Here is a 27365-nt window from a genome sequence, read left to right on the forward strand (position 1 = left end):
TTGGCCATCAAAATGGCCTTGGAGGAATGGAGACATTTTACTCGAGGGCACTGAAAATCCTGTTATTATTCTCATGGATCATAAGAATCTCCTCTACATTGAAGGTGCACGTCGCTTGGGGTCACGACAAGCCCGATGGTCACTTTTTTTTCTCTCTTTAATTTAATTATTTCATATCTACCAGGGTCAAAAAATGTGAAGGCAGATGCTCTCTCTCGTCAATTTCTTATTAAAGACAAGGCTGAGGACCGAGAAGAGACCATACTTCCCCCATCATGTATAATCTCCGCTAATACTTTTGACTCTTTGGAAGACATCGTGCAAGGTCAGTCTGATATTCCGGAGTGCCTCGAAGTTCCAGAGGGACGCCTTTATACCGCACCAGCGTATCGCAGAAAGGTGCTGGAATGGGGTCATTCATCTAAAAGTTCCGGACACCCAGGTACAAGGAGAACTATTGACTTTCTGGAATGGACCTTTTGGTGGCCCGGGGTACGTAAGGACATAAAAGAATTTGTCACAGCATGTTTGACATGTGCCCAAAACAAGACTCCCCGTAACAGGCCATCAGGGTTACTGCAACCCCTCCCGATTCCGGATTGCCCATAGACTCATCTTTCCATGAATTTCATAGTGGAATTACCCGTATCAAAAGGCAGGAATACCATTCTGGTCGGGGTCGACCGGTTTTCCAGCAGGCCCATTTCATTCCCATCAAGGGTCTACCCAATGCCCTCAAATTATCGGAAATATTCGTCAAGGAGGTGTTCAGTCTTCATGGGATGCCCCAAGTTATTGTGTCGGATCGAGGCTCTCAATTTATCTCTATATTTTGGCGGGCCTTTTGCAAACAACTAGCGATCTCTCTTCACTTCTCTTCCTGATATCATCCTCAGACTAATGGCCAGACTGAGCGGACAAATTAATCACGGAACAGTTCATCCGTTGCTTCATTTCGGCTACCCAGGACAACTGGACTGATCTCTTACCCTGGGTCGAATTTTTCAACAACAATCTTCGTAATGAGTCGACCCGTTACGCAGGGGTGGGGAACGTCCGGCCCGCGGGCCGTGTAAGGCCCGCAAAATCATTTGGTCCAGCCCCCAAGAAGCAAGCCTGCAAGAATGGTTTAAAAAAAAAAAAAAAAAACTCCCCCTCTCCTGATTGGCTGCCCGTGCTGTCACTCTTCCAAGATTTTTTTTTTAGCCCGCCTCTTCCTACAGCACTGCCCCCTCCCTTCTCTCCTCCAGTAATGCCGGGCTCCTTAGGCTCCGCCCCTCTGTCCCTCCCTTTAGGCTCCGCGGGCCTGCCAGTCTCTCAGCAGCACTGGCTACCTATGCTGCTCCAGCAGCCCATCCACGGGCCCCAGGTAACCCACATTCCCCCTTATACCCCCCTCCCAGGCACCTTACCCACCCCAAGGGGGGAGAGCCCTTATTTTTGTGTGTGTCACTGTGTGTGTGTATCACTGTGTGTGTGTGTCACTGTGTGTGTGTGTCACTGTGTGTGTGTGTGTGTCTGTCTATGTCACTGTGTGTGTGTGTGTGTGTGTGTGTGTGTGTGTGTGTGTGTGTGTGTGTGTGTGTGTGTGTCTGGCACTGTCACTGTGTGTCTGGCACTGTCACTGTGTGTCTCTGTCTGTGTGTGTGTCACTGTCACTGTGTGTCTGGCACTGTCACTGTGTGTCTCTGTATGTGTCTCACTGTCTCTCTGTGTGTGTGTGTGTGTCACTGTCTCTGTGTGTGTGTGTCACTGTTTCTCTCTGTGTGTGTGTCACTGTCTCTCTCTCTCTGTGTGTCGCTGTGTGTCTCACTGTCTTAGTGTGTGTGTGTCTGTGTGTCTCACTGTCTCTGTGTGTGTCACGGTCACTGTGTGTGTGCGTGTCTCACTGTCACTGCGTGTGTGTGTCACTGTGTGTCACTGTGTGTGTCACTGTCTGTGTGTGGCAGCAGCCGCCTGAGGTGATTAAGGACCTGAGTATCACCAGGGCGGCGCGGGTAAGCAGCGCTCCGGGGGGAGAGGGTATAAGAGGAGTGGGGGATAGAGGGGCGGTATAAGAGGCTTGGGGGATAGAAGAACGAGTCTGCGGTGGGAGAGACACCTCACTACCGCCGCTCCTCCTCCCCACACCGGGCAGCAGTTGTGGACGGCACCGGCTCCGATCCCACCTGCTCCGATCCCCCCTGCTCAGATTCCCCCCCCCCCCCCTTGCGCACTTACACGGTCCTCCTTCTCCCCACACCGAGCAGCAGTTGCGGAGGGCACCTGCGCCGATTTCCCCCCCCCCCCCCCCCGTTCAGATTTCCCTCCCCCTGTGTGTGTCTGAGAGAGTGTGTGTCTGAGAGTCTTGAGAGTGTGTCTGAGAGTCTTGAGAGTGTGTCTGAGAGTCGAGAGTGTGTCTGAGAGTCTTGAGAGTGGGTCTGACAATCTGAGTGATAGTGGGTCTGACAGTCTGAGTGACAGTGGGTCTGACAGTCTGAGTGACAGTGGGTCTGACAGTCTGAGTGACAGTGGGTCTGACAGTCTGAGAGAGAGAGTGGGTCTGAGAGCCTGAGAGAGAGAGTGGGTCTGAGAGCCTGAGAGAGAGAGTGGGTCTGAGAGTCTGATTTCCCTCCCCCCTGCCCGATTTCTGTGTGTGTGTGTGTGTGTGTGTGTGTGTGTGTGTGTGTGTGTGTGTGTGTGTGTGTGTGTGTGTGTGTGTGTGTGTGTGTGTGTGCACGTGTGTGTGTGCGTGTGCGTGCGCACAGACACCAACCCACAGTCAGTCATAGTCACCCACCACCCAAGAGTCAGTCAGTCACCCAAAGAGAAGCAGTTCCAGCCATCACATTAGTGGTGAGTTCATTAAATGTTTCACCAAATATAGCAGGCTAATTTTTAAGTTGATAATTTTGGATGGCCCTCGAATGATTTTATAAATATCAAAATGGCCCTTGGCAGAAAAAAGGTTCCCCACCCCTGCGTTACAACATGTCAATGGGATTAAAAATGCCCAACGTTTGCTAAAAAAAGGGATGAAAATTAATAATTTGGCACAACATTTTTTTTGATTACCATGGAGGCAAGTCTGAGAAGCTCTGTTTCAGAGGCCTGGAAGTGATCTCCCGAGATCCAAGTAGGGGGGGGGGGGGGTGGGGGGTAGGGAGCTAAACCTTCTCCAGAGAGAACAATATTGGATCTACACAATGCATAGTAAAACACCTTTAGACCTGAATGAAATGATAGAACTTAATCCCGTCCTCAAGGAATAAGGAGAAGTGTTTACCCTAAAGAATAAGTAAATGTTGACCCAAGGGTCTTTATTTCCCATGGCCATATGTCAATTGTCCATTTGTGATCCATTGGGCCTTAGATTTTTGTATGTGACATGGTATGTACATCTTTCAATGTGAAGTCTGGATGTGAATTATTATACCATTAAGGAAAATTGTTATTGAATACCAGATTTCTGTAAATATTGTGTATTGGAAACATTTTTTTTTCTTTTAAAATTGCTATGAAGATGTATTCATACTGTATGTGGTTTCCGGTGCTACTAATGTCTATTATATGATATATACATCAATGTATGATATGTTGGGGATTGATTTAGCTCATTATCTGAGCCCTAGCCATATTGCAACCAAAAGATTATGTGGAGCCATTTAGCCCTCTTGAATTCAAGTACAACCAACTGGGTTCCCAGGTGCTAGGAAAATAGATCAATAAATGGGTTATTTGAGTAACCTAGTAATTTGTTTGTTAACATGGATGAACTCATGTTCTGTTCTATAAAGTTATAGTATGCCATTATGATGTATAGCCACAGGATTTGTTAGTGGTTGATCAGACAAAATGTTTAATTATATTTGTCATCAACTTTTGCACAAGTTGTGCTGTGATCTATGTCATTGCACCAAAATATTTGGCTTTATTCTATTTTACCTATGGTGTAATAGAGATCTAAATCAATGATTATTATGGATGGGCAATCTCTGACCTAATGGACTTTGAATAGGGTAATGTCCTTATTAGGACGGGGACCTAATAGTAGGGACCCAAGTGTTCCAATTCACCACACTTCGGGTGGATTTGGAATAGATAATGTTAAGATGGGTATGTTCAGTAGCTAGAGTGTTTCCGCCCTTCTTCCCCCTCCCCTTTTGTTGCATATACTTAGGTAGCGAGTCTCTCGCATTCTCTACACTCTGTGAAAAAATACGGTGCTATGGTATAAGTTCATGTTTGGACTTTAGGATGATCCCATCTTGTTTCATCCCACATTACCCCAGAGCAGTCCGTATTAATACTGTATGGTATTAGTGTGCTACATACTTAGGTAGGTGTTATGTGTTAGTTTGTCCACCATTATTGTATTGTTTTCAGTTCATATGTTATTAGCCCCAGCACCCTAATTCAAATTGTCAGCTAGAGTGTTTCCGCCCTTCTTCTCGCCTTTTGTTGGGTATGTTTTATCAATCATATGCATGCAAGTACAACACCTAATATACATAATTGGTTTAAATATTAATCATAGTTTTGAATTAATTTTTTTAAGTACAATGTGTTTTTTATTGATGTCTATTAATTTTCAATTATGTTATACTTTAATGTTTGTGTATGTCGCCCTGAAGAGCTAATTTTATCCGATTTTGAGCTAACCAATGGGGGGTGGTGTGCGTGTGTGTGTGTGTGTGTTTTTTTGTTATTTTTAAAGGAGGCACTTTACTGTGTGTCCACTTATTTAGAGAATAAAAATTATTTATTGCTGGGAGGACATTGCATTTTCTTTTCTTCATACACAAACATTTTGACAGTAGAAACCCAATTTGTTCGGCACGTTTATACTCTTCATCATGCGCTGTGTAATACAAAGGCTGAGTGACATCACACTGAGCCTTGAGTGACAGCTTTTGAGTGACATTTAATAAGGCTGAGTCCCCAGTGTCACCGTGGCGCACAGAAGGTACGGACCACTATGGGGCCGGCCTCAGTAGCTGCCTGTGCGCCCTGGCACAATGCACGATGGAGCGCTGGCTATTTCATGGCGGTGGGTCTGCCAATGAGGGCGAACCAGCCGCGTGACATCATGGCCTCGCAACCGCCACCCCCCCCCCCCCATCTTTCCCCCTGCAGCTCCAGCACAAACCGCAACCATGCAAGAGCCGCCAGGTGCGCAAGCAGGAGCTGACAGCGGGGCCGTAGCCTAAGGCTGGGGCCATGGTGCCTCCGCCCGTGCGGTGGCGTGCGCGGCCGTGACATCACCCGCTTGAAGTGGGTGCATTTTTTGACCATGGTACCCGTCCATGGGCATGTCTAGGGGCGCGCCAGTGACGTCACGGAGCGGATTTGCCCTCATTGGGCGAACCGCTCATCTGACCGGCCTGTGATGCCAAGAAATCAGTTTGAACTGATTTCTTGCGCAACGTGCGCACCCTTCCGCAGTCTTAAGGCAGTCCTGTTTGCTCAGCGTGCGGAAGCGTCTGCGGTACCATGGCCCCAGCCTAAGTGTTGCTCTGTAGTCCTGTTACTATAAGGCAACCTCACTAAAGGGAGCTCAGGTCTACACAGATGATATTATCATGGACACATTTTACGTCAACCCTTCTGATCCTAATTTCAGGATATTCATATCCAGGCATATCATGCATTTAAAGATGATTCCACATCTTTTAATCTGATACAAACCCTCAATTAGTGCAATCCCACATAGTTGGCCAGTTTAATTTCTTAGGGGCCAATGAATGGGGACCTGTGTCAATCACGTGTTTTCTTTCCCCTTATCCCACTTTCCTTATCAGAGAGCCAATAAAGATGTGGGGAGAGGTTGCACTCTGGCTGTACAAGCGCTTGCTGATCACACAGTGACATCTTGGCAAACGGAGCAGCCAGAGGAAAATCACACCCCCTCCCAAGTCTGACTTTAAAACATAAATTAAAACGTATATGTGTCAGATTTGGGTAAAAAGGGAAAGAAAGACATTGAGTGGCACTGAGACATTGAAAGACATGAAAGACATTGAGTGGCATTGAGAGTTTGAAGCAGGGGAACCAGGTTCAATTCCCGGTGTCGGCTCCGTGTGACCTTGGGCAAGTCACTTTATCTCCCTGTGCCTCAGGCACCAAAAAAACATAGATTGTAAGCTCCACGGGGCAGGGACCTGTGCCTGCAAACATGTCTCTGTAAAGAGCTACGTAAAACTAGCAGCGCTATAAAAAACATGATAAAAAATAAATAAAAAATTACTGTACCTAGATGGGATCCATGTCATTGGAATTGGTTCACTTTGGTCCTTGGAAGGAGTACCCTTTTAAAGCTGCAGTTCAGTCTTTTTTTTTTTTTTTTTTTTATAAATTTATTTTTTTACTTCAATAGTTTTATGTGTGCAATCTCTAATTATCTACAGAACTGTATAGCTGCAGGTCAATTCGTTCTCCATGTATTGATAGGTCGAAATTTGGTGACATAATTAGTGAAGGGATCTGTTTATATTCTGCTTGTCTGTCAGTGGAAGCTCATGAATATTCATGAGCAATCCTGCACTGACAAGTGCTAGAGGGAGGGCAGGGCTGACAAAGGGGTGTGCCAGGGCTTGTGACAGGACATGAAGGGGCAGTGCCTTAGCAAATGGCTGTTAAAATAGAATACAAGAAAATTGGTCTTTCAAAGTTGTTTTTTTAAACACAGAAAATGCTAAAAGTATTTTTTCTTACTACAGAACTGATTTATTAAAAAAAACACACATGCAGGATATTGACTGAACTGCAGCTTTAAACATGTTTTGTGATATAGCGTGTGTTTATTCTTCATCCACAAACTATACTTTGCTCATACATTTCCTCATTGATTATTCTTCATATAGTCACAAATATATATTTGGCTACTATTGTCACAAAGCATCTAAAGCCTTTGGAACACTGCCCTTTGAACTGTAACTGTGTATGTCAAACTTCATTCGTTAGTCATTAAGCGACTGAATTAACTCCAGGTCAAAATGAGAATCCATGTATTCGATTTCTGCTGCTGATACACAATTTCAAGAGGTGAATATCAACTTCTGATCCTATCCACACCCCAGATCCTAGTTAATTATGTTTGAGTGCTGTGATAATCTCGAAATAACGTGTCTCAAACACAATAACCCTCCTCGTATTCCTGCCATTGCTGTCATTCCAATTCCTCATTTTATTATGTTACTGTTTAGTTCCTCAGTTAAACACAGTATTCGTGTATTTATTTTACTTTATCCAGGATTCCAATTCAATCTCCCATTCAGTATCTAAGACATGCCCTCAGCTCTCAGTGTACACATCCTTGCCTGTTCATCCATTACTCATGGTCTCTGCTGTAATGCATATAACCTTAGCAGACGAGTGTGAAAGCCCTCGAGATGTTTTTTTTTCACCAGCACCATGGACACCTCCCAGTTACATAACCTGGAGGGATAATGTTCCTGTGTGTGCAAAAGCAGCACACAGGTAATGAATGATCTGCCTACTGCTATTTATCTAGCTAATTAGCCCTTGCCATTAATTATGTTGTACTTTTGTGCACGTAGCTTTTTTTTTAGACTGCACTAAGCCAGGTACAATTTCCAGCCCTGATGTTGATCCTTGTTTGCAGTTTGCGAGTTACCTGTGACTGATGTGTCTCTTGGTGGAGTTGTGCTGTACGTGAGATACGTGTGTCTGTGCATCCTTGGCTCGTAGAGGTTTATGGTTATTAGTAGATGACGACGCCTGGGATAAAGAACCAAACATAATTTCAACATGAGAGCATAGGCGGAACCTACACGTGGTGTGAAGGAGCAGGAAGCTGCAGTGAAATTATGTTTATATTGTCTGTAATTGTCATAAAGCGCTATCATTTTAAGAAACGATTCAAGCTGCATTTGCATGACTAAGCTAAGGACACAGAGTTTCCTGTTTACAACTACATCTTATGAATGCATCTTAATTGGGTGAGCAATCGTGCTACTAATTAAACAGCAAAGCATACCAAATAAGGGGGCAATTGGTTGCATTTGCTTAAATCTGCTCGTCCTTACAAATACATGTGGTCACGTACTGTACAGTGTACAGCACTAGAGCAGCATACATTCCAAAGGAGCTGGAGAGCCTCCCACTCACACTCTCCAGGACTTAGTCACACTGCTTTCTTCTTCTTCCTGGTGGATGGAAGCCAGAGCACAGCAGTTATACTCACAGATTACATAATGCCCTGCTAGGCTGTATTCCCTTTTATTGACTGTGTGGATACTTCTCATAGGATGCTATGCTGCCAGTTTGCAAGAGAAAATGAAGAGGTAGGATATAGAGCACATATAAGGTTCCCAGAGTGAAAATAATACTGTGTGTGTGTGTGTGTGTGTGTGTGTGTGTGTGTGTGTGTGTGTGTGTATATATATTATAAAAACACATGTGCTCTATATCATAGCTCCTGCATATATCTTGCAATCTGGCAACTATGACCACATCTTGATGTTCATGGAAAGCAATATGATATCATATTGCTTTCCATGAACATCAAGATGTGGTGATAGTTGCCAGATTGCAAGATATATGCAGGAGCTATGATATAGAGCACATGTGTATATATACTGTACATAGCGTTCCATGAACATCAAGTTGTGGTTGCAGTTTTTAGACTCATTGGACAATCTCTTGTGAATATCACAGGACTCGTGTTTATACAGTATGTAATAGTCACGCAATTTACGATATATACTGTTATGTTAGTTGGGCTTTAGAGATTCGCATGCAAAGCAGAGCTGAAGAATAAACCCAAGGCAGGAGGCGGGAAGTCAAGTATTTTATTAGAAAAGTTGTGCCTTTTACATCGACTAACAGTGAATGCACCTTCAGATAACGTCCAGTTAAATTGTAATGCCAGGGCAGCCAAGGATGTGCTAAATGGATCAAGTTTCCTTTATACCACAGCACTGGCAGAGGTAAATGATACATATTCATTAGAAAGCTAATATTCAGATGCCTTCTATACTTTGGCTTCCACCTATTTAATGAGCATGCCTAAATATATGTAATCTGTCATTAAAACAATGAATGCAAGTTTCGGTTCTTTATGCACAGAACACAGTCGAAACCATTACTGGTCTGATTGCATCACGCTGTCTCAATCTGGACGATAATTTACACACAGCAACACATCAGTCTTCTCTCATGTTGGAAGTCAGGCTGGTTCTTGTCTGTTCTCGTGACTGTGAAACAATACATTGGTATGTGCAACTCTATTACTAATGATGATACAGTGCAAAGATCTCCACCATGTGGTTTCAAATCTGGAGGACCCACCTCATTTCTAGGCACTGACATATTGAAATGATTGACAACTCATAATTCAACCTCTTTTTTTTTAATGATCTTTTTTTGTTTAAGGTTTAAAAAAGTGCTACATTTCTCGCAGTCTTAAAAAAACACCCGTATTTCTTCAATGTTCCCTTTTATTCTTTCAGAGGATAGTTCTTCATAAATGAGTCCCATACTGTAGATATTGACATTACTGTTGTATGTCCCTACTACACAGGCATTTCACGTTATGATAAATTTGACACTGCTTGCAGATATTAATTGAATGTAGCTAAAGGCTAATTAAGCTAAATGACGGTACTGTACATACAGAATAAGCTCGTGCAAGAGAAGACTTTAATTACCGAGACCATTATAATACTTACATGCGTTTAATATTTTGATTCTGTGTTCCTGCGCATGATGTTTTAATAATGGACAATGCAAAGCTATTAGAAAAGTAATTTATATATATTTACATTTCTCAATACAGGTTAAAAAACCCTTGTGTTAAGCTACACGTGCACTTCATCACGTTTAACATATATTAAGCTTTATGAAGTAGTGACATGTAGTGTCTTGCAACTAAAGGAGTGGCAGCACTTAAAAGAACTAGTGTTATACTTAGCGTATTACACTTAAGTCACTTGTGGAGTTAGACTAATAGAGCAGACTTGCTTTGCTGAGTGCTATTTATAATGTGACCATGTGATTGACAGCCTAATTAGTCTGGAAGCATGATCAAGTTTAATGCTGATGAGAACTTCCTCTACCATTGCTCAACCATCTTCTGCTTTCGTGCCAGTTTATAATGAATACATTCAATGTATTCTATTATTCGTTAAAACTTGCACTTTTACAGAATTGATTTGAAAAATAAATAAATGTGTACCTGCAAAACTAACATTTCTTCTGAAATGCTGAACAGTATTCCTGTTCCCAGCTGAGAGTAAAAGTTACAAAGTGTTGGTTTATCCAGAGACGAGAGTGCTATACAAGCCACATAACATCCCATCTTTATTCTCTTGAAGAATAAAGACTTTATCTTCCCAGCTTCTCAAACAGCTGGAGTTATTTGGCACCATGACTGATTAATGGCAATCATAGCACTGGGCGTATTTACAGCAAGACACGGTTAATATATAAACATACAAGGACAGAATAGAGCAATTACATGTAGTTTGACCTACAGTACATCAGAAAGCAAAGACCCTGCACAGATCAGTACTCCGTGCAAGGACAGCGCTCGAGTCTCTACAACACCAAGGAGAGGGAGTCAAGCAGAAGCAAGTGATAGAAAGAGAAATTCAGCAGCTAGGGCCATTCATCTATTCCAGCGGCAGAACTGGTGCACAACACAGCACCGGATTTCTCAAGGAAAATAATTCCCATTGGAAATAGTAGAATGTTTCACTTTAAAAAAAATCTGGTGCATTTTTGCAGGAGTTTTGGTCCAGTTTTGCAGCCGGGAACTTTGATTAATAGACATAGATACTCAGCCTGATGCAATAATAGCTCAGATACTGCAGGACTTCTTCACATGGCGTCCTGTGGTGAACACTACTATTAAGGGGCTTCATTGTGGAGCTCTCAAACGGGTATTATGCGAAAGGGTAGTATCATTCTGAGGCACTAGTCCCATAACTAGTTTTAAAGGGAGGATATTGGAAAGTAGGATTTCATTGCAGTGAGCTCACCCTGATGATCCATGTCTGCAATACCCACTGAAAGGAACAATCCATTCAGGCGTTGGGTGGCCATAGGTTCATATCACCCTGAGCATCCAGTTTCATGTGTTTACCTAAATAAAAAGACATTGAGATATTGTGTTTCTCTCGAGTAATATCTCCACGAGGACACTACGATATCCCAACATACAATCATTGACAGTGGCAATGAAATAGGTTGTTACAGAACAGCAGTTCCCAACCTTTATTGCACTGTGACACCCACAGCTTATTTTTAAATAACGGTGACACCCTCATTCCTTTTGTGATAGTTTCCCAAGCTGCAGCAATGTGTTTTTTTTTTATTATTATTTTTAACAGATCTCAGTGTTTTCATTTTCACTGTAACTTCAAATGCAATGGTATTTCCATTTTCTCTATATTATTTGTAAAGTTTAAAGTTACATGTTTGAGTAGTTTTCTAAATGTACTCTTACTCTCTACATTTTTGGGACATGCCTGGCTTTGGGTTATGGCATTCTAGGCTGTTGCCACATCCTCTCTGGTTGAGAATCAATGCAGTATAGAGGACAATAGCTATTTGGGGGAGATACAAACATGCACCAGGACTTCAATAAATATTTTTTATCATCTACCAAATTGTCAGCTATTGAGCAATACCTCCAAAGAATAAAAAAGTAAAGCTTCTTCCATGTACTTTAGTTTTGGCTTGTTCCCAAATCTGTCGGGAGGGAAACTTTTACATCTAGTCCCTAATCTCTGTCCCAATTAGTTCCATTCCAGGGTTTCTGTCCTAGGGGGGTAGACACGTTCCAATGAGTCAACAGAATGCCATGACAGTTACATACTGTATGCAATTTCATAACATTTCAAAATTCCTTTAGAGCGATGCTGATCTTTAGGTAATAAAAAACAGCTCACCAATTATGGGCTAAGAGGTTGGCGATTTACCCACATAGAATAAAAAACACAAAAAATGATGTAAACGGTGAGCCATGCTTGTCCTGTATAGACAAATTACTGTAGGTGTATCAATCCAAGAGGTAAGTAGATTATTTCCATGGTGGGACACATTTCACTGGAGAATGTGAAAGTTCCACATTGATCTTGTATATGAGCTTCCATCGAATGACAGAACTCTGGTAAAGACCTATGTAGACCAAAATATCTCTGGATGTTCATCTCCAAGAGGGTGTCATATTTTGCCAAAAATCAATTAATTTGACCGAAATCCAATAAATTAACCCCATAGTGGCTGATGGTCAAACAAGTAAGGTAATCAACAGGATACAATGATAACATTACCCTTACTACACTAGCGATTACGTGGTTATGTGAGTGAAAAATGATGTACTTCCCAGATATTCATGATTATGGAACTAGATCCTACTCTACTGTTTTACAGGAAACATGCTGCCTTTTAAACCTATAAGGATGTGCTGTACAGTATGAATTTTTAGATCATACACAGACACATAAAAAGCTATCTTTCTATAGGGGACACGATATTAGAGAAGGGTAGAAGAGAAGGAATATGGAAGACAGTAAGAGAAAGTGATGAGTCAAATGTATCATTGTTTAATATTTAATGGTTACAGCTCTAGAACTGGATTACCACTAGTGAGTAAGCAATGCACTAGTTACAACTGGTAGATGTTTGTGGATGTAAAGTTTTTCAACCCTATTTGCACTGTCATCTACATGAATGCTATGTTACATTGTTCACTTTAGCATAACCAAAATTCCTTAAATAAATGATCCCATTACAAGTATTTTGATATATATTATGTATATATAACACACACACACACACACACACACACACACACACACACACACACACACACACACACACACACACACACACACACACACACACACACACACACACACACACACACACCGTCCTTTTCCTACCTTCCTACCAAGATCTAGAACATGTTTATCGTTTTTGCAATTATTTGTAGTTAATCTGCCTCCTTTGCATAAATGTCACCACATTTGTGCTAATAATTCAATACTGTGCTTACAACAAATATGTATCAAGAATAACATTGCTATCAATTGCCAGCCCTTAATTTAGATGTATAGTAAGATGTCCACATCTTGTCATGTACTTTCCTAGACTGTGCCCCCAGATCATGTACTTGTGTGAAAAACAGCCCTTATTAGGCAAAACCCAAGCACAAATAGGCAGGATTTGCAGAAGTACTCTGGGTTTTAAATAAGCAGCTTACTTACTTTCCCATGTTGGGTCGCAACGATCAAAGCTTATTACAGAGAAATCACTACAAACATTTATTTGGGGACTAGAAATCTTAATGAGTGAGGAATTCTAGCTCCTGTCACTCAAACTCAGCCCCGCCCCTCCCGGTGCTCAGCCATAAAAGGCAGCACTCCAGCGCAGAATGTTCAGTGGTTTCCTTACAGAGGCTCATAGAGCATCTCTCCTGTGCACACACAGATACTGACTTTTGTTCACAGGATTAATTTTGATTTTTTTGGAAGAAGATCTGACTTTGTGGATTAGCATCATATCCAGGTATGTTTTATGTTCAGTTACATGGGAGGACATACTGTACCTTTGTGCAGTAATTTCTCAGGAATGCTAGTCTTTCATTCTGCATTGCTTGTATCTTCTGGGCTATTCATGCAGGATATCCCCTTGCACTGAACAAGTGCTAGCAGCAACAGCAGCCTTTGCTGTGAAAGTGCTTCGCAGAAATTATAAATACTGTTGAGTTCTTGTGATATTTAACTGCAAAACCTAGATGGCATAAAAGCAGCAACATGTATATGCTACAAATGCAAAGTTTCATTTTAGTGAGATAACTGGTGTTCTGAGAGTTTCAATGTCTCTGCAAACACATACACAGCAATTGTAGACTTTGTGGTCTTTTTCTGGTATTTGTTCTATTGATAAAGTAATAAGCAAACAACGAAAGACAACTATTGGAACAGAGAGGCCCCTGAAAGTTGTACTAATGATTAAGTGTTAGTGTAGTGGAAATAATAACTCTGAAACCCACTCTAATGACTTTCTTTTGTATTTTTCCACTAGGATCAAGTCCAAAATGGAACTGGCTTACATTGTCCTGCTTCATTTTAGCTATTTGACCTTTCTGGGCTCAGTTGCAGCAAGAATCGACTTTGCTCCAGAGCTGAAAAAAAAGTGAGTATTATATTATTATTATATATTATATTATATTGTGCCGTTGATGTTTTATAAAAAAAAAAAAAAAAGAAAAGTAAATTACAGACCTGTTGGACCAGTTAAGTGACTCTGATATTCCTAGAAATGTTATGCAGTATCAGTTAGGATGTTTGGACGTTTCACTAACCAGACCTGTTCTGTACATTTCCAGATGGGGCTTAAGTGTGAAGAGTCGAGTCAGAAGAGATTTAAAGACGCCTATTGAATCTCATGCACTGGCAGTTGATGCAAGTTCAGGTTCCCCTTTCATCAAGGAAGAGGATGTAAAGGATCTGTTGAACCACCCCAGCAGGTAATTGAAGATTTACATCTGCATGCTTTTAAACGGATTCTCTGTGCATGTACTTCACAATCTAAACATTGTGTATTTCACAACCTAGGGAGCAAGGGTTCCATTGCTTTCACTGTAAGCATTTTCAGAATGAGCCAGTAACTGCATGGATGGTGGGGATGTAGGAGGGGATATCATGGGTGGGTGAAGGATTTTCAAAACCCCTGGCTTACATTTTAGCCCAACTTGTAGTATACAGGACTCTGTCTACAAAAGGGGGGTATGGGGACTGTATGGAAGGGAATCAGCTCTCTCATGGGCTTATTTTTCTGTTCTGCTTTGCAGCACTGATGCACACATTCGTGTGAAGAGATACAGGAACAGCTTGAACAACTTCCACCACTTCCAGTCCATGAGAGTGGGCTGCAGGTTCGGGACCTGCACAGTGCAGAACTTGGCCCATCAGATCTTCCAGTACACTGACAAAGACAAGGACGGCACAGCTCCAGCCAACAAAATCAGCCCACAGGGCTATGGCCGCAGAAGAAGATCAGTACCCGAGCACAAGCTCCTTCTCCCCATTGTGGAGGGTAAAATAGAACCATGGTGGGTCAGCACCAGCAAGGTTAGAAGCCCTAGTGCCCAACCACAGATACCGGACATCAGAACCACATCAAGTCCCAGCCACGACAGGAAAGCCTGGACCAAGAGCAAGATGTGGCAAACCTTGCTCAGGACTTAAAGCAAGGGGCTGGAGATATAGCAAATGGAAGCGTGAAGGGGGGAACCTCTGCTGCCCTGGGTGGCTTATGGTATTCCTGGGGCACACAGCCCATTGGAACCTCAGAGACATGGGGAGGAAAACAGAAGCCGAAGATGCCTTAAAGTATTGGACATTCAAAAAGAAGAATATGGTTTTGAGGGGGAATCAGGCAGTGACATTCCCAACTCTTTGGGCCAACCATCCATCTCCTGGAAGATAAGAGAGGGGCATCTCTTGGACAATGCAGGAGATACTGTTTTGCACTTACTAAGGACTTCTATGTTTAACTCAGCACTGTAGGGACATACACATGAAAAAGAACTGGATAATGTAGGGTGAGTGTTGGGGATGCTGCTTCCTCTTGGACCAGGCATTGCATGCAAGAAGCTTGCACACCTTGTCGAGTCACACCTGTGAGCTCTCACCTGGACCCGGTGCTGGAGGGGGGCTGGGTGTTGCAGAATGTATATCGGGGTGGATCATGCGTTTGGATCTGCCACATGAAGCCTGGCTGAATTGACAACCTCAGTGTTGGGACCCAAGAGGTCCCAGACTCTATAACCTCTTGCTGCACGAAAGGCAGGCAACATAATGTTGGTGGCATCTCCAGCAGCTTGGGCTTAATTCCAATGGCCCCCTACCATGTCGCCTTGTCCCATCAATGCCGGTGGACTTGTTACAAAGAGACTTATGTTCCAGATTGCCCCAAAAGGGCAGCCTCGATGATCTCTTGGTAGTTCCTTGTGAACTGCATCACATACTTGAACTTCAACCCTTAAGTGCAATTTCTGTTTTTAAACTTGTGTGTATAAGGTAAATATCTATATTTAATGCTACTGTTTATGTTTGTGTTGTCTTGAAAGAGTTATTTTTTTACATTATCTATTATATAAGGGCATTGTGTATCTTATTTTATTAAGATGTCAGTTGTCTCCGTGTGATATATCTGTAGCTATTTTTTTTTGTACTTTCCAGTCTTGTGAGAATTATGTATCATTTTATTATTTTATTCAAATGGGTAACATTTTGAACCATAATAATAAAAAAAAATCCACATTCATAACTTTGAGTGATTTGCATGTTTAATATCCACTGAATATTTACCCCTCCTACTTACATTGAAACTTGTGCAATGAAAATGTCACTTTATAATGATATGGAGACTTACTATATGCTGACAAACCCTCTATTCAGAAAAACATGACACGTACCCTAGCCAGGTCTGCCATGTTGAGTCATTTTGGTAATTGCCATTGCTGGACACTAAATTCATAGTTGTATCAGGAGAGGCCCTTTTCAGCTTTCACAAACTGCTTGGAGTATGTTTGCTGGTCTTTGTAGCAGGTAATAGGGCTCATCAATTGAAATAAGGTGTGTGTATATATATATGTATTCAAATGACTGATAAGAAGCAGTCATACTTTTTTTTAATATATTTAGAGGGTAGAATGCCAAAAGTCGAATTCTGCACCATTATTGCCCCACTGGCAGGGAAGGAGTTAATCGCTTCTTAGCCCAACAGAACGTTCTTACAAAGACAATTGGTTTTTAAGCCTCGTGGCACTTATCCAAATAAAGCCGTTTGGAAAATTCCACAGGAAATGTTAGAATGTGCTATGAACAGACACAATGAATACGGACCCGGCTGTCTGTGCAAGTGTTATTCTTCAACGCATTTCAACTGCAGTACAACCCCCCTCTATTGCGCAAGCAGTGGTCAAATGTCTTAATGCAGAGAGACACACACACACACACACACACACACACACACACACACACACACACACACACACACACACACACACACACACACACACACACACACACACACACACACACACACACACACACACACACACACACACACACACACACACACACACACACACACACACACACACACACACACACACACACACACACACACACACACACACACACACTTCCAAGGTTATTTATGGGAAGGAATTCCAGGGCCATAGTTCAGGTTATAGTTAGACGCCAACCAGAATAATGCGGCTGGACCCTTGCTATGAAGTATCACATTTTCCAGAGCAAACTGCTGACTGCTGCATATAAACCTGGTCCTGTGGCGCCACCTATGTGTGGCTGGTGATACAGCCTGGTCAGTATAAGCATGACTGCTGCATATAAACCTGGTCCTGTGGCGCCACCTATGTGTGGCTGGTGATACAGCCTGGTCAGTATAAAAAGATGCAGTCTTTCACTTGTCTGCCAATCCACTTTGCCAACTGCTCCTCCCCTCCAATCCTCTATTACACTTAAATGCATGCAGCTTCTAACATTGCACGTTTTTAGCCAAATAAACGAAGCTTACATTTTTCTCAAGCGTGGGGAAACACCTTTGCGGCATATTATATATGTCAGAAGTCAGATGTGGAGCGAAATTGACGCACAGATCAATCATTGTGTGACACTTAGTCCCACATTAAAGGGTGCAAAGCTTTCTTCACGCCTATTCATTTGAATAGAATTTAGTGCATGTGAACGTGTAGCACCCTTTCATCAGCCAATGTCAAAAGTATCAATGTACCCGTCCAATGATGCTCCATTTGCATTGATTTGGGGAGGGGAACATTTAGGGAAGCATTATATATTTGAGCAATATGTATCAATAAAGCTTATTTAGCAAACTGCAGCACGTGCACGAAACATGCTTCTTACATATGACAGCTTGGAGACGAACATGGTGCACTGCATATTAATAATGTGTGTTTTTTTTTAAATATAAGGCTGACCATCTGCTTATGACCACTGACCCCAGCCTTGTACATGGAACTCTGTAGGCACAATGAGTCACTGTCCCAAGAAGCTTACAATCTAACTGTGCTGCCTAAGGCTGCAACCAGGCAGGGAGCGGGCGCGCTGGCGCTTGTGTGCTGCGCCATGCTCGGCCGGGCGATTAGTGGGCGGCTAGGTGCGTGCTCGTCTGGGGGCGCAGCCACGGCGTCACGGAGCTTGTTCGCCATCATTGGGCGAACCGCTCACGTGACGCGCTTGCGAGCGGCAAAATCAAATTTGCTTGCTCTGCAAGCATCTAAGTGCCGAGCATGCGCAACACACATTGCCTCAATGTGTTTCAGTGCGGCCAGCGTGAGCGCGCCCGCCCGCTTAGCAACACCCTGGCCGAGGCCTAAGGCCTCAGCAAGGGTGGCGCTGAGTGGGTGGGCACGCTCACGCTGGCCGCACTGTGTGTGGCTAGCGTGAGCAAGCGCCTGTGCATGCTCAGCGCTTAGATGCTTGCAGAGCAAGCAAATTTGATTTTGCCGCTCACAATCACGTCACGTGAGCGGTTCCAGCTCCGTGACGTCATGGCCACGCCCCCAGACAAGCGCACCCCTAGCCGGCCACAAATCGCCTGGCGGAGCATGGCGCAGCGCAAGAGCGCCAGCGCGCCCACTCCCTGCCTGGCCGTAGCCTAAGACACATGGATATAGATTGACTTGCCCGATGGAGAGCTGACACAGAGTTTATCCGCACCGCTGAGCCACTCCTTCAGCCCACCTGAACAAACACTTTCTCTGCATTTACACATAACCTCAGGGATCAGGGCTTCCTGGGCTATCTCATGTCTCTTCACCTATACGCACACACACAACCAATCAATGGTGATACAATAATAGGATTTCCTAACAGTGCAATGTACACAACCAAGTACCTGGACATTTTCAGCCACGTTTCTGCAATCTTTGGATTTGAACCCAACTAAACTACTTAAAATGAGTTACCAACAGACTTCTTCTTCCTAAAGATGAGGGTGTTTGTGATAAAAAAAAAATACATTCATCCTGTGTAATAAAGGGACATAGGTCTTCAAAGGTTGATGTTATAATTTAATATACTGTAAGCGTAGCCCTGTTTCCCCCTAAACAAGAAGGCTACCGGTGCTGCTGCTACCAGTTGGTTCACAGAGGACCTAAGCCTCCGCCACTGGGAGCCTGGGGTATACTTATCGTCTCGGTGCAGCGTCTCCGCCGGCGAGGGATCCCAGCGTTGTGGGAGGAGCCCATCTCTGGAACCAATATCCAAAATAATTACACACAGGTATATTATAACAGTGTTTACTAAACACATGAAAATATAGCATCCAACATAACACGGCCCTGCAAGGCCTTCCCCAACCAATAACAGCTCCAGAGGGGAACCCCCAAAATGCTAGAGTACCTGGGCACTTAACCCCGTAGTGTCCACAAGCCAGTCCCTCCCCCCCAAAGAGTATGTGTGTAATAGCGCGCTTCCCTTTGTGTGTTGGGGCCCGTTGGTGCACGTGGATAATACCTCCCTTGTCTCCGTCCAGACCAGGTTAACAAGCAAAGAACTCCGTGGATCCGCGACGTGATTCTGTATCGCGCATCCAACGGTTCCTCTGCTGTGATGATCCTTAGGCTGACGCCTCTGGAGGGGCCTCCAGCTGGATTGTACCCCCTATTATAGAGTCTCTGATACTGTGACTTTATTCTGCTCATAGGCCTCAGACCACACGTCACCATTAGATGAAATGTCCTGCTGCTGATGTCCCTCACTGAAACACTACTGGGGAAGGGTCCCTATCTCAAGGCCTTTCACTGCAGCATACACCATCTATAGTGAATCGGTGTTCTATCTTGGACCTAGGGGGGAATCTGGCCTAGTCCAGTGGAGCACTGCTCCCTGGACATTACCTTAACCCTCCCTGTCCGGATCCCGACTGACTGCGTGTCCCCAAGCGCGCAAAATGTATCTCCTGCTTCGCGCCGTGATCCTAAGGGCCCTATTGGCTGTTCATGCCATGTGATCTGCAGCCCTGGGGCTGCTGGGAATTATAGTCCCTTCCTAGGCATTTCCTATGAGGCTCAGTACTATCTGGCGCTGCGCATGCGCGGCTTCAATGCGCATGCACGACGGATCAAAAATGGCGGTGCCCTCTATTAGGTACCACTGCGGAGCTCTGCTGACCTTCTCGACCCCCCCCGCCGGCGGCACAAACAAAAGGTCAACATGATTTCTTCACTTATTCATGCTAAATAAATTCAATCCCAAACATTACAAAAAGAAATGTTTTTTTTCATTGCACTAATCCTAAATCTGCTACATATTAAACAAAAGCACTTCTAATGCTGAGAATACATAGCGGTATATAGAATATTTTATTTGTGGCTCATATTAAATAATCCTGCCTCCATAATGTCTGTCTTCCCTCCGCTATAGATAACCACGATGTTACTAATAATGTCCCTGCATGTTTGTATTAATGAACATAGGTGTGAGGACGACACCTGAAGAAGCCATGCAGATGGCTCCATTAAAGTTACAACGTGAACAGGTTTAGAAGGCTTCATTGTCCCCTTTGGTGCATCGTGGTCAGATACGTTGTAACATTCTGCACCCACAGGCCATTTCATCCTATGGAAACTGTGATATTCTGTGTTATAACGGGATGTGTGATGTTATCTGAAGACACAACATCACATGCTACATCTCCAGTGCTTAAAATGGTTGAATATATTAAAATGTAGGTGCAAAAAAGGTTAAAAGTTTATAATGTGGAATGAATATTGACAATGAAAATCAGGACTGTGATATAACTATGCCAGGTTATCATCTGTTTAGAAGGAATCGGGGAGAAGTTGCCGTAATGTGTGGATTGGAACAATATAAAGGCTACTTTAATACAAGGTACTGGTGAAAAGACTCAGACATTTTAGTTAAACCTGCCCGCCAGGGCAGGAAGAGGAATTGTACAGGATTTTAATGGAGGACATCACTGATGCCCAGATCCACAAATCCCCATTAAGTCACTTAATGTGACGTTGACCTAACTTAACATTAAGAATAACAGTGTATCTTCAAAGGCCAAAATCGTAAAGTGAAGTCATGTTTTCTCTCACGTAAAGAGGATAGCATCAATTATAACAGACGTTAGTCATAAGGATATGCAAATTATATACAAATGAGTTTTTTTTTAAGAACATGGCATATCCACAGAGGTCAGTTAAGGTTAACGTAGGCACTTAGCGTTACATTAGTTAGGTCATACTGAAACTTATGAAAGACTTTAATCTACAATGCAGGTAAGTATAGCGTTTGGAGTGCTCAAGGAGAAGCAAACAGGACCTCCCAATGAGTTATGAAATAGAAGCAGGAATAATTAATATGTGGATGACACCTATCCAGAGCCGTAAAGAAAAAAGTAATAAGAGTGCCTCCTATCAGGGGACCGGGATCTTCAGTGTTCAGTCTCATCCTGTTGCCGCATTTACGCCTTGTATGTTATGCCACCGGTGTGCCGTTGGTAGGACGGTGCTCGTCTCGAATCAGGAAGCGGAACGGCAGGGCTGAGGTAGGGATGCAAACTAACTGACCAGAGCCCAGGGACAGAGTCCTGTTAGAGTATCCATAGTCGGTAAGCAGGCAGGAAGTCAGGGCTGGCAGCAGTGGTGCAGAATTCAGGGGACAGGCAAAAGGTCAGCAACAGGTAATCCAAAGAACAGGGGAAGCCACCGGGATAGGCAAGCCACACGGAAGGCTCAGGAACAGGGAAGGCCCAGGAACTAGGAAGGCTCAGGAACTAGTGCCCAGGATGGCCAGAAACACAACAAAAAGTATACAATGCTCAGGCAGGGGCTGGAAGTCACTGGCTGCTATTTAAGCCCTGGAACAGGTGCAGCCAATAACAAAGTTCAGGAGGAGGCTTGCCAGCAACCAAGATGTCCACAGCAGCCAGGTAAGGGCAGGATCCAGCCGAAGCCTGGGCTGGAACCCTTACAGTTGGCTACAGACAATTCAAGAGTCTTGAAAAGAAGAACTGACAAAGTACCACCATAGCAAAAGGGCACAGGGATACCAGATTGAATAAATAGCATGTTGGATATTTTTCCAATCATAATAAACAATGGCAGGTGGGTTAAAATTGGAGCAAAGTACTTTGATACATAGGTGCAGGGTGACAATGCCTCAGTTGAGAGTCAAAATTGTCTTGATACATAGACCCCTTAGTTTATTGCAGTGCTGACTTATCAGTGATGGGAAAATAACTTGGAGGTATAGGTAAGAGTGTGGCAACAACAATTTGATGCTGAAAACGGCAAAATCACCCATAAAAATCCAGAGGTAGAATGTATGATTAATGACACTGCCATGTCAACCACCATAAAGGGAAGGGGCCTGGGAGTTATTATTTCAGGCAAGCAATGTGAATAAGTAAAGGGGCAAGCGAGCAGCATGCTACAGTATGTTGTAAAGAGAGAGTAGATCATTGGTAAGACCTCACCTAGAGTACTGTGTTCAGTTATGGAGACCAGATCTCTAGAACATAAATACTTTGGAGATTGTGCATGCTCCACAGCATAAAACTTACCAGGAAAGACCGAAAGGCCCTAATATGTACAGACTGGAGGGGAGAGGGGGGATATGCTAGAAACTTTCAAATGCACACAGTAAAGGGTTTCAACAAAGTACAGAAGGGAAGCACAGTTCAGAGAAAGAGAAGCGCTAGAACAAGAGGTCATGCTCTGAAGCTGGTGGGTGGGAGGCTCAGGGGAAAAGTAAGGAAGTACTTCTGCACGGAAAGAGTGGTGGATTCGTGGAATAACCGCCCAACAGTAGAATCTGGAATTCTACAAGAGAGAGGTGCATGGGCCCACTAGGGTGGTCTGAGTGGCTTCTCCATGCTGTTAAATTATATGTTTCTACGTAACATATTAAAGTGCTTTTTGCCATGTTCGCATAAGTAAATGCGCCGTTATTACAGCATAACCTGAAGAAAAAAAAACATTTAGTGTAGGAGCATCTAAATCTGAGTTTGTTTTGCTGTTCTCCGTACTGTCCAGTGGAAAGAAGATAACTTTGAAGCTGAGCCAACAGTTCCTTCCTGAGCCTCAAATTTGGATGCTGGGTAATAAAATCTCCACCAAAATAAGACTACATTTCTCAATGCTGATCTGCTTTTCAGATTGGCCAAGGGAATAGCTGTGATTTTTTTCTGTCTCTAACTTGTTCCTTTGGCGTTTGCAGATACTGAAGCCTCCAATCAGTACAGTGGAAGTCAAGAACTTTTCCCCAGCACTGAATCTCCCCTAGGGTAGCATATGGCGCCTGAATCTATGCCATATGGGTGGCTCAACGATTTTTCTTCGTGATTATAATAGAGGGAGTGGGGTCAAGAAGTATTTTTAATTTCTCTAGACACGCATATTCCTTTTTCTATTCCTATGACCTGAACTTTACTTGCATGCTTAAAATATCTGTGGAGCATCGTTATTACACTTCAAGAGCTGCCAAAAAAACAAACATTTGCTGCGCGAACAATGACAAAGAGGGGAATAATGGTGAATATTTTTGCACTCACGTACAGATTTCTGGCCCATTAAGGACCCAAGAGGCAGAAGGTCGTAATAAAAGCCATCACTGGCAAATCTAAAGTGCTATCCAAATATTGTCATTGTTCTCATATTAAAGTACAGTATATCAGTTTCATGTTTAGCAACATCACCCTTAGATGGTATTTTGTCAACACTCAACCATTTATATTAATCTTAATGTCTTCTGGTGAAAGCTAAAAAACATGAACTCCGTGGAAAAGCTAATGTAAACACCCAGAATCATTGAAAATGTTTTAAAAAAAGAGTAAATTGCTCCTTCAATGTACCATAAGCATTGGCCATGTACTTAGGATCACTCACTGTTATAAAGTTTGGGTATGAGGCTGATCTTTCTCTCACGGGGAACAGGACAGAGAGTGTCAACAAATTTGGCTGCGTTGTGGGCTGGAGAGCAGGGGTGAAAATGCTGGGAGCCATAGTTACCAAGGGGTACTGTACTAAGCCAGAAGGATACTTACTTCCAGTTCACTCCAATGGACACTAACATGCCTTACAGCTTAACATCGCCCACAAAGTGTGGTCCTATGTGTTTATGGGAATTTATGCTCATGAGATGCAAGAGTAGAGTTAAAACATATACCTTAAACAAAAAGCACTGTAATTGTATTACCCCAAAATTTCAATGCAAGAATGGCAAGATCCCATTGTGCAGTGCCAGTAATAACTTACACTAACCACCACTTAGCCCAAACACCCATGTTATGAGCAAACCACTAAGGGCTGTTATATAGTGGCCGCGCGTGCTACGCCGTGCGTGCGTGCGCGCGGCACTTGTAATTGGCTGTGGTTAGTCAGCCTTTCTATAATAGGGCCGCGCGGGCACCGAAGTGAGCGTGGAGCCGGCCGGCAGAGGAGAAGACGGGGAAAATAATATTTTCGCGGCGCTGTAGTGTATGTGTGTGTGTATGTGTGTATGTGTCAAATTTCACAATAAAAATAATTTTTATTTATTCAATATGTTTTTTTATTTTAAAAATATTATTTAATAAATTATTAACTCGCACAATCTATACAAACACACACACACACACACACACACACACACACACACACACACACACACACACACACAGTACCTTCCAACCCTGTCGCTCACAGCATGCACACAAAAAGTGTGCGTCATGTGCACACGCGTTCGTACAGGCTCGCGCCAGCATGCGCGCACACTCACACACTATATTACGGACCCAATACACCATCTCTCCATGGTGTATCTGTTCTATAGATCTTTCTTGATCTTTTACTTCAATACTAGCTAACAGCTGTCATGCCATCAATCAGCTTCTTCTCTCTTTCTTCCAAAGCCTTTCCTTTTTGTTCATTACCTTTCCATCTCCAATGTATTCCCTTTGCCGCCAGGATAAATGGGTTACATGGTACAAATGCCTCTTATTACAGTTCTATAATGTTGATTCAACTGACAGTTTACCAACATAGCTTATTTGCATGAGTACAACATTATTTTGAAATCTCAGGCTTATGCATGCGAGAAAAGTGAATTGTATTTGACATCATCCCTGTCATTTTTTAATGTACCGATCATCCTTTGGTTGCTGCAGCAACCATTTACAAAGTCACATCCACTTCCTCTTTTGAAACAGGCTCTAACACACACCTTTTTGAGCTCTGCCCTTTGACAACAAAGCATCACAAACAGATCTGTTGTTGTGTTCCAAACAGCAGACTGTCTATTACTCTGAAAGCTGTAACAATAATGTGTTACACTTATTAATATAATGTTACATCAGCTGCAGCATTTCATAGACTGCAGCAGAAAGTTAGAAGGTGGCCATTTAGATAGGCACACAAGCATGATTTTTACAGTTTATAACAGGAGCAAAAAACGATTGCCACTTTAGGTAAGAATGCAGAATTATACATTGTCATATGCTTTACATATAAAAGGAAAAAAAGGGGGAAAGTAGTATTGCTGCTTCAAATTCTGCTACCATTTACTATTCTTTAAACACTACTGCCATCTATTGTTTTGTTTCTTTAGCACATGTTAGATTACACTAGGTTTTAAAGCTGCAGTCCAAGCAATATCCTACATGTGGTTTTTAAAAAAAATAAATCAGCTCTGTACTATGAGAAAATACTTACAACATTAAAAAAAAAAGAAGAAAGAAAACAACTCTTAAATGTAACATTTTATGTATTATAATGTAACAAGTATTTTTTTGTTTCTATAGCAACCATTTACAAAGTCACACCCCCTTCCTCTTCTGAAATAGGCTTTGAGCCCTGCCCTCTCTCTAGCAGTGCACCAATTGTATCTACTGGGTTGCCTGGTCACATGATCTTCCCCACAGAACTTTGTCATATTAATAGGAAAATGTGTTCCACTGACTGCAGAATATACTCCTCTGTAGCCATTTAGTGAACCCCCGATCTGAATTTTGACCGATAGATCACAGGAAAACGGATCGATCGGCAACTTAGCTAATTAGTTATCATTGTGTGGATTGTATTTATGCCCATATGTGACGGTAGGGGGTAGCCAGGCTATTAAATAAAGGTTTAAGCCCGTTTGGTTACCCCTGATCTGTTTGTTGGATTTATAGAGTGTCAGCTCTTGGACCCAGTGTTGTATATGCATAACCTGTAATTGTGCGGTATTAAAGTATTTTGTGTTTTTACCTTTCCAGGAGTGCCAGAAAGCAGAGGTGGCTGTGGTATGAGTTTCAAGGAGGGGTTTGCAGGGAAAGTGTTGGCAGAATGTGTCTATCTAGAGGAGCCCAGAGTGGCTGGTTCCCCTAAAAATGTACCCAGGAATGCATGTAGACACATGGGCCCTGTTATATCTCCCCTTGAAAATGCTTGTGCGACTCACCACAGGGCTTACCTGCTTCAGCCCAGACCAGAAAGGTAAAAGGGGCATAGGGATGTGAGGTGTCCCTGAAACAGTCAGTAGGTCCTTATGTTAATGGGGACACTCAGTAAAGTCCCCAGTCACCCAGAACCGGTATATGGATTCTGAGGTACTCCAATCATCTAAGGTTGCGAGGGGATTCTTAGAATCCATACTACGTTTATTATAAAGTGTGTGTGGGGAATATGGCTAGGGGGAAATGAAGTGCAGTTTCTTCTTCTGTTCCCTATAAACAGAAAGACTTAGGATTGTTGAAGCGTATATTTTATTAACAAAGTGTGTTAAGTACATGTATGCTTTGTGCACAGTAAAATGAGGCACAGGGATGAAAAGTGTTCCTGTAGCTGCGGGGATCCTTAGGGTTCAGAGGGTACTCCAGCTAGGTAATAAAGCGGAGAGGTTTTTATTAAAATGTAAGTCAGGTTTTGCAGAGTGTAAGGTATATGTTATTAGCAAAGTGTATTGAAACATATGCTTGCGGATTGTACCGAGCTGGTGCTACTCTGTCTCCCTCAGAGGTGTGAGGACCATTTAGGCAGGATAGCTAAGTAGTGTCCACATCCTTAGATCAAGAGACACGATTTACATTTCAAGCTGTTTCCCCAGCCGGTGCCGGAGACCTGTCACCGCGGGTGTCAGGAAGGGAACCAAGGGCAGAGGCCATATTTCACCTGCCCCTGGGTTCAGTCAGATGTTTAGGAAACCCGTTTTTTGATACTGGGTTGTCTCAGATTGGTTGCTAGGGAATTTCCTCACGCTTCTGATAGGGAGACAGAATTCTGTGAATGAAACTGAGAGGTTTTAAAAACCCGTACGCAGCTCAGATTTGGCAGTTTCCAAGTTCTCAGATTTGTCCCAAGTTTTTTTGATTCTCTCAAGGATCTAAAGATT

General features: G+C 43.0%; 1 protein-coding gene across 1 annotated transcript; it reads left to right on the top strand.

The window, feature by feature from the left end:
* Window positions 1–13474: 13474 nt before the first annotated feature.
* On the top strand, window positions 13475–16254 carry ADM (adrenomedullin). The gene is made up of 4 exons (XM_075567088.1): window positions 13475–13515; window positions 14035–14145; window positions 14339–14479; window positions 14804–16254. Exons 2-4 carry the CDS (start codon window positions 14048–14050, stop codon window positions 15198–15200), a joined length of 636 nt encoding a protein of 211 aa, XP_075423203.1. The 5' UTR covers window positions 13475–13515; window positions 14035–14047; the 3' UTR covers window positions 15201–16254.
* Window positions 16255–27365: the final 11111 nt, after the last annotated feature.

This window comes from Ascaphus truei, chromosome 12 (genome assembly GCF_040206685.1).
Source record: "Ascaphus truei isolate aAscTru1 chromosome 12, aAscTru1.hap1, whole genome shotgun sequence".
NCBI classification, from domain to species: Eukaryota; Metazoa; Chordata; class Amphibia; order Anura; family Ascaphidae; genus Ascaphus; species Ascaphus truei.

Coding starts and splice junctions, on each gene's coding strand:
- ADM (XM_075567088.1), top strand. CDS start 14,048: ATGGAACTGGCTTACATTGTCCTGCTTCATTTTAGCTATTTGACCTTT. Junction 14,146..14,338: donor GCTCCAGAGCTGAAAAAAAA/GTGAGTATTATA, acceptor GTACATTTCCAG/ATGGGGCTTAAGTGTGAAGA. Junction 14,480..14,803: donor CTGTTGAACCACCCCAGCAG/GTAATTGAAGAT, acceptor TCTGCTTTGCAG/CACTGATGCACACATTCGTG.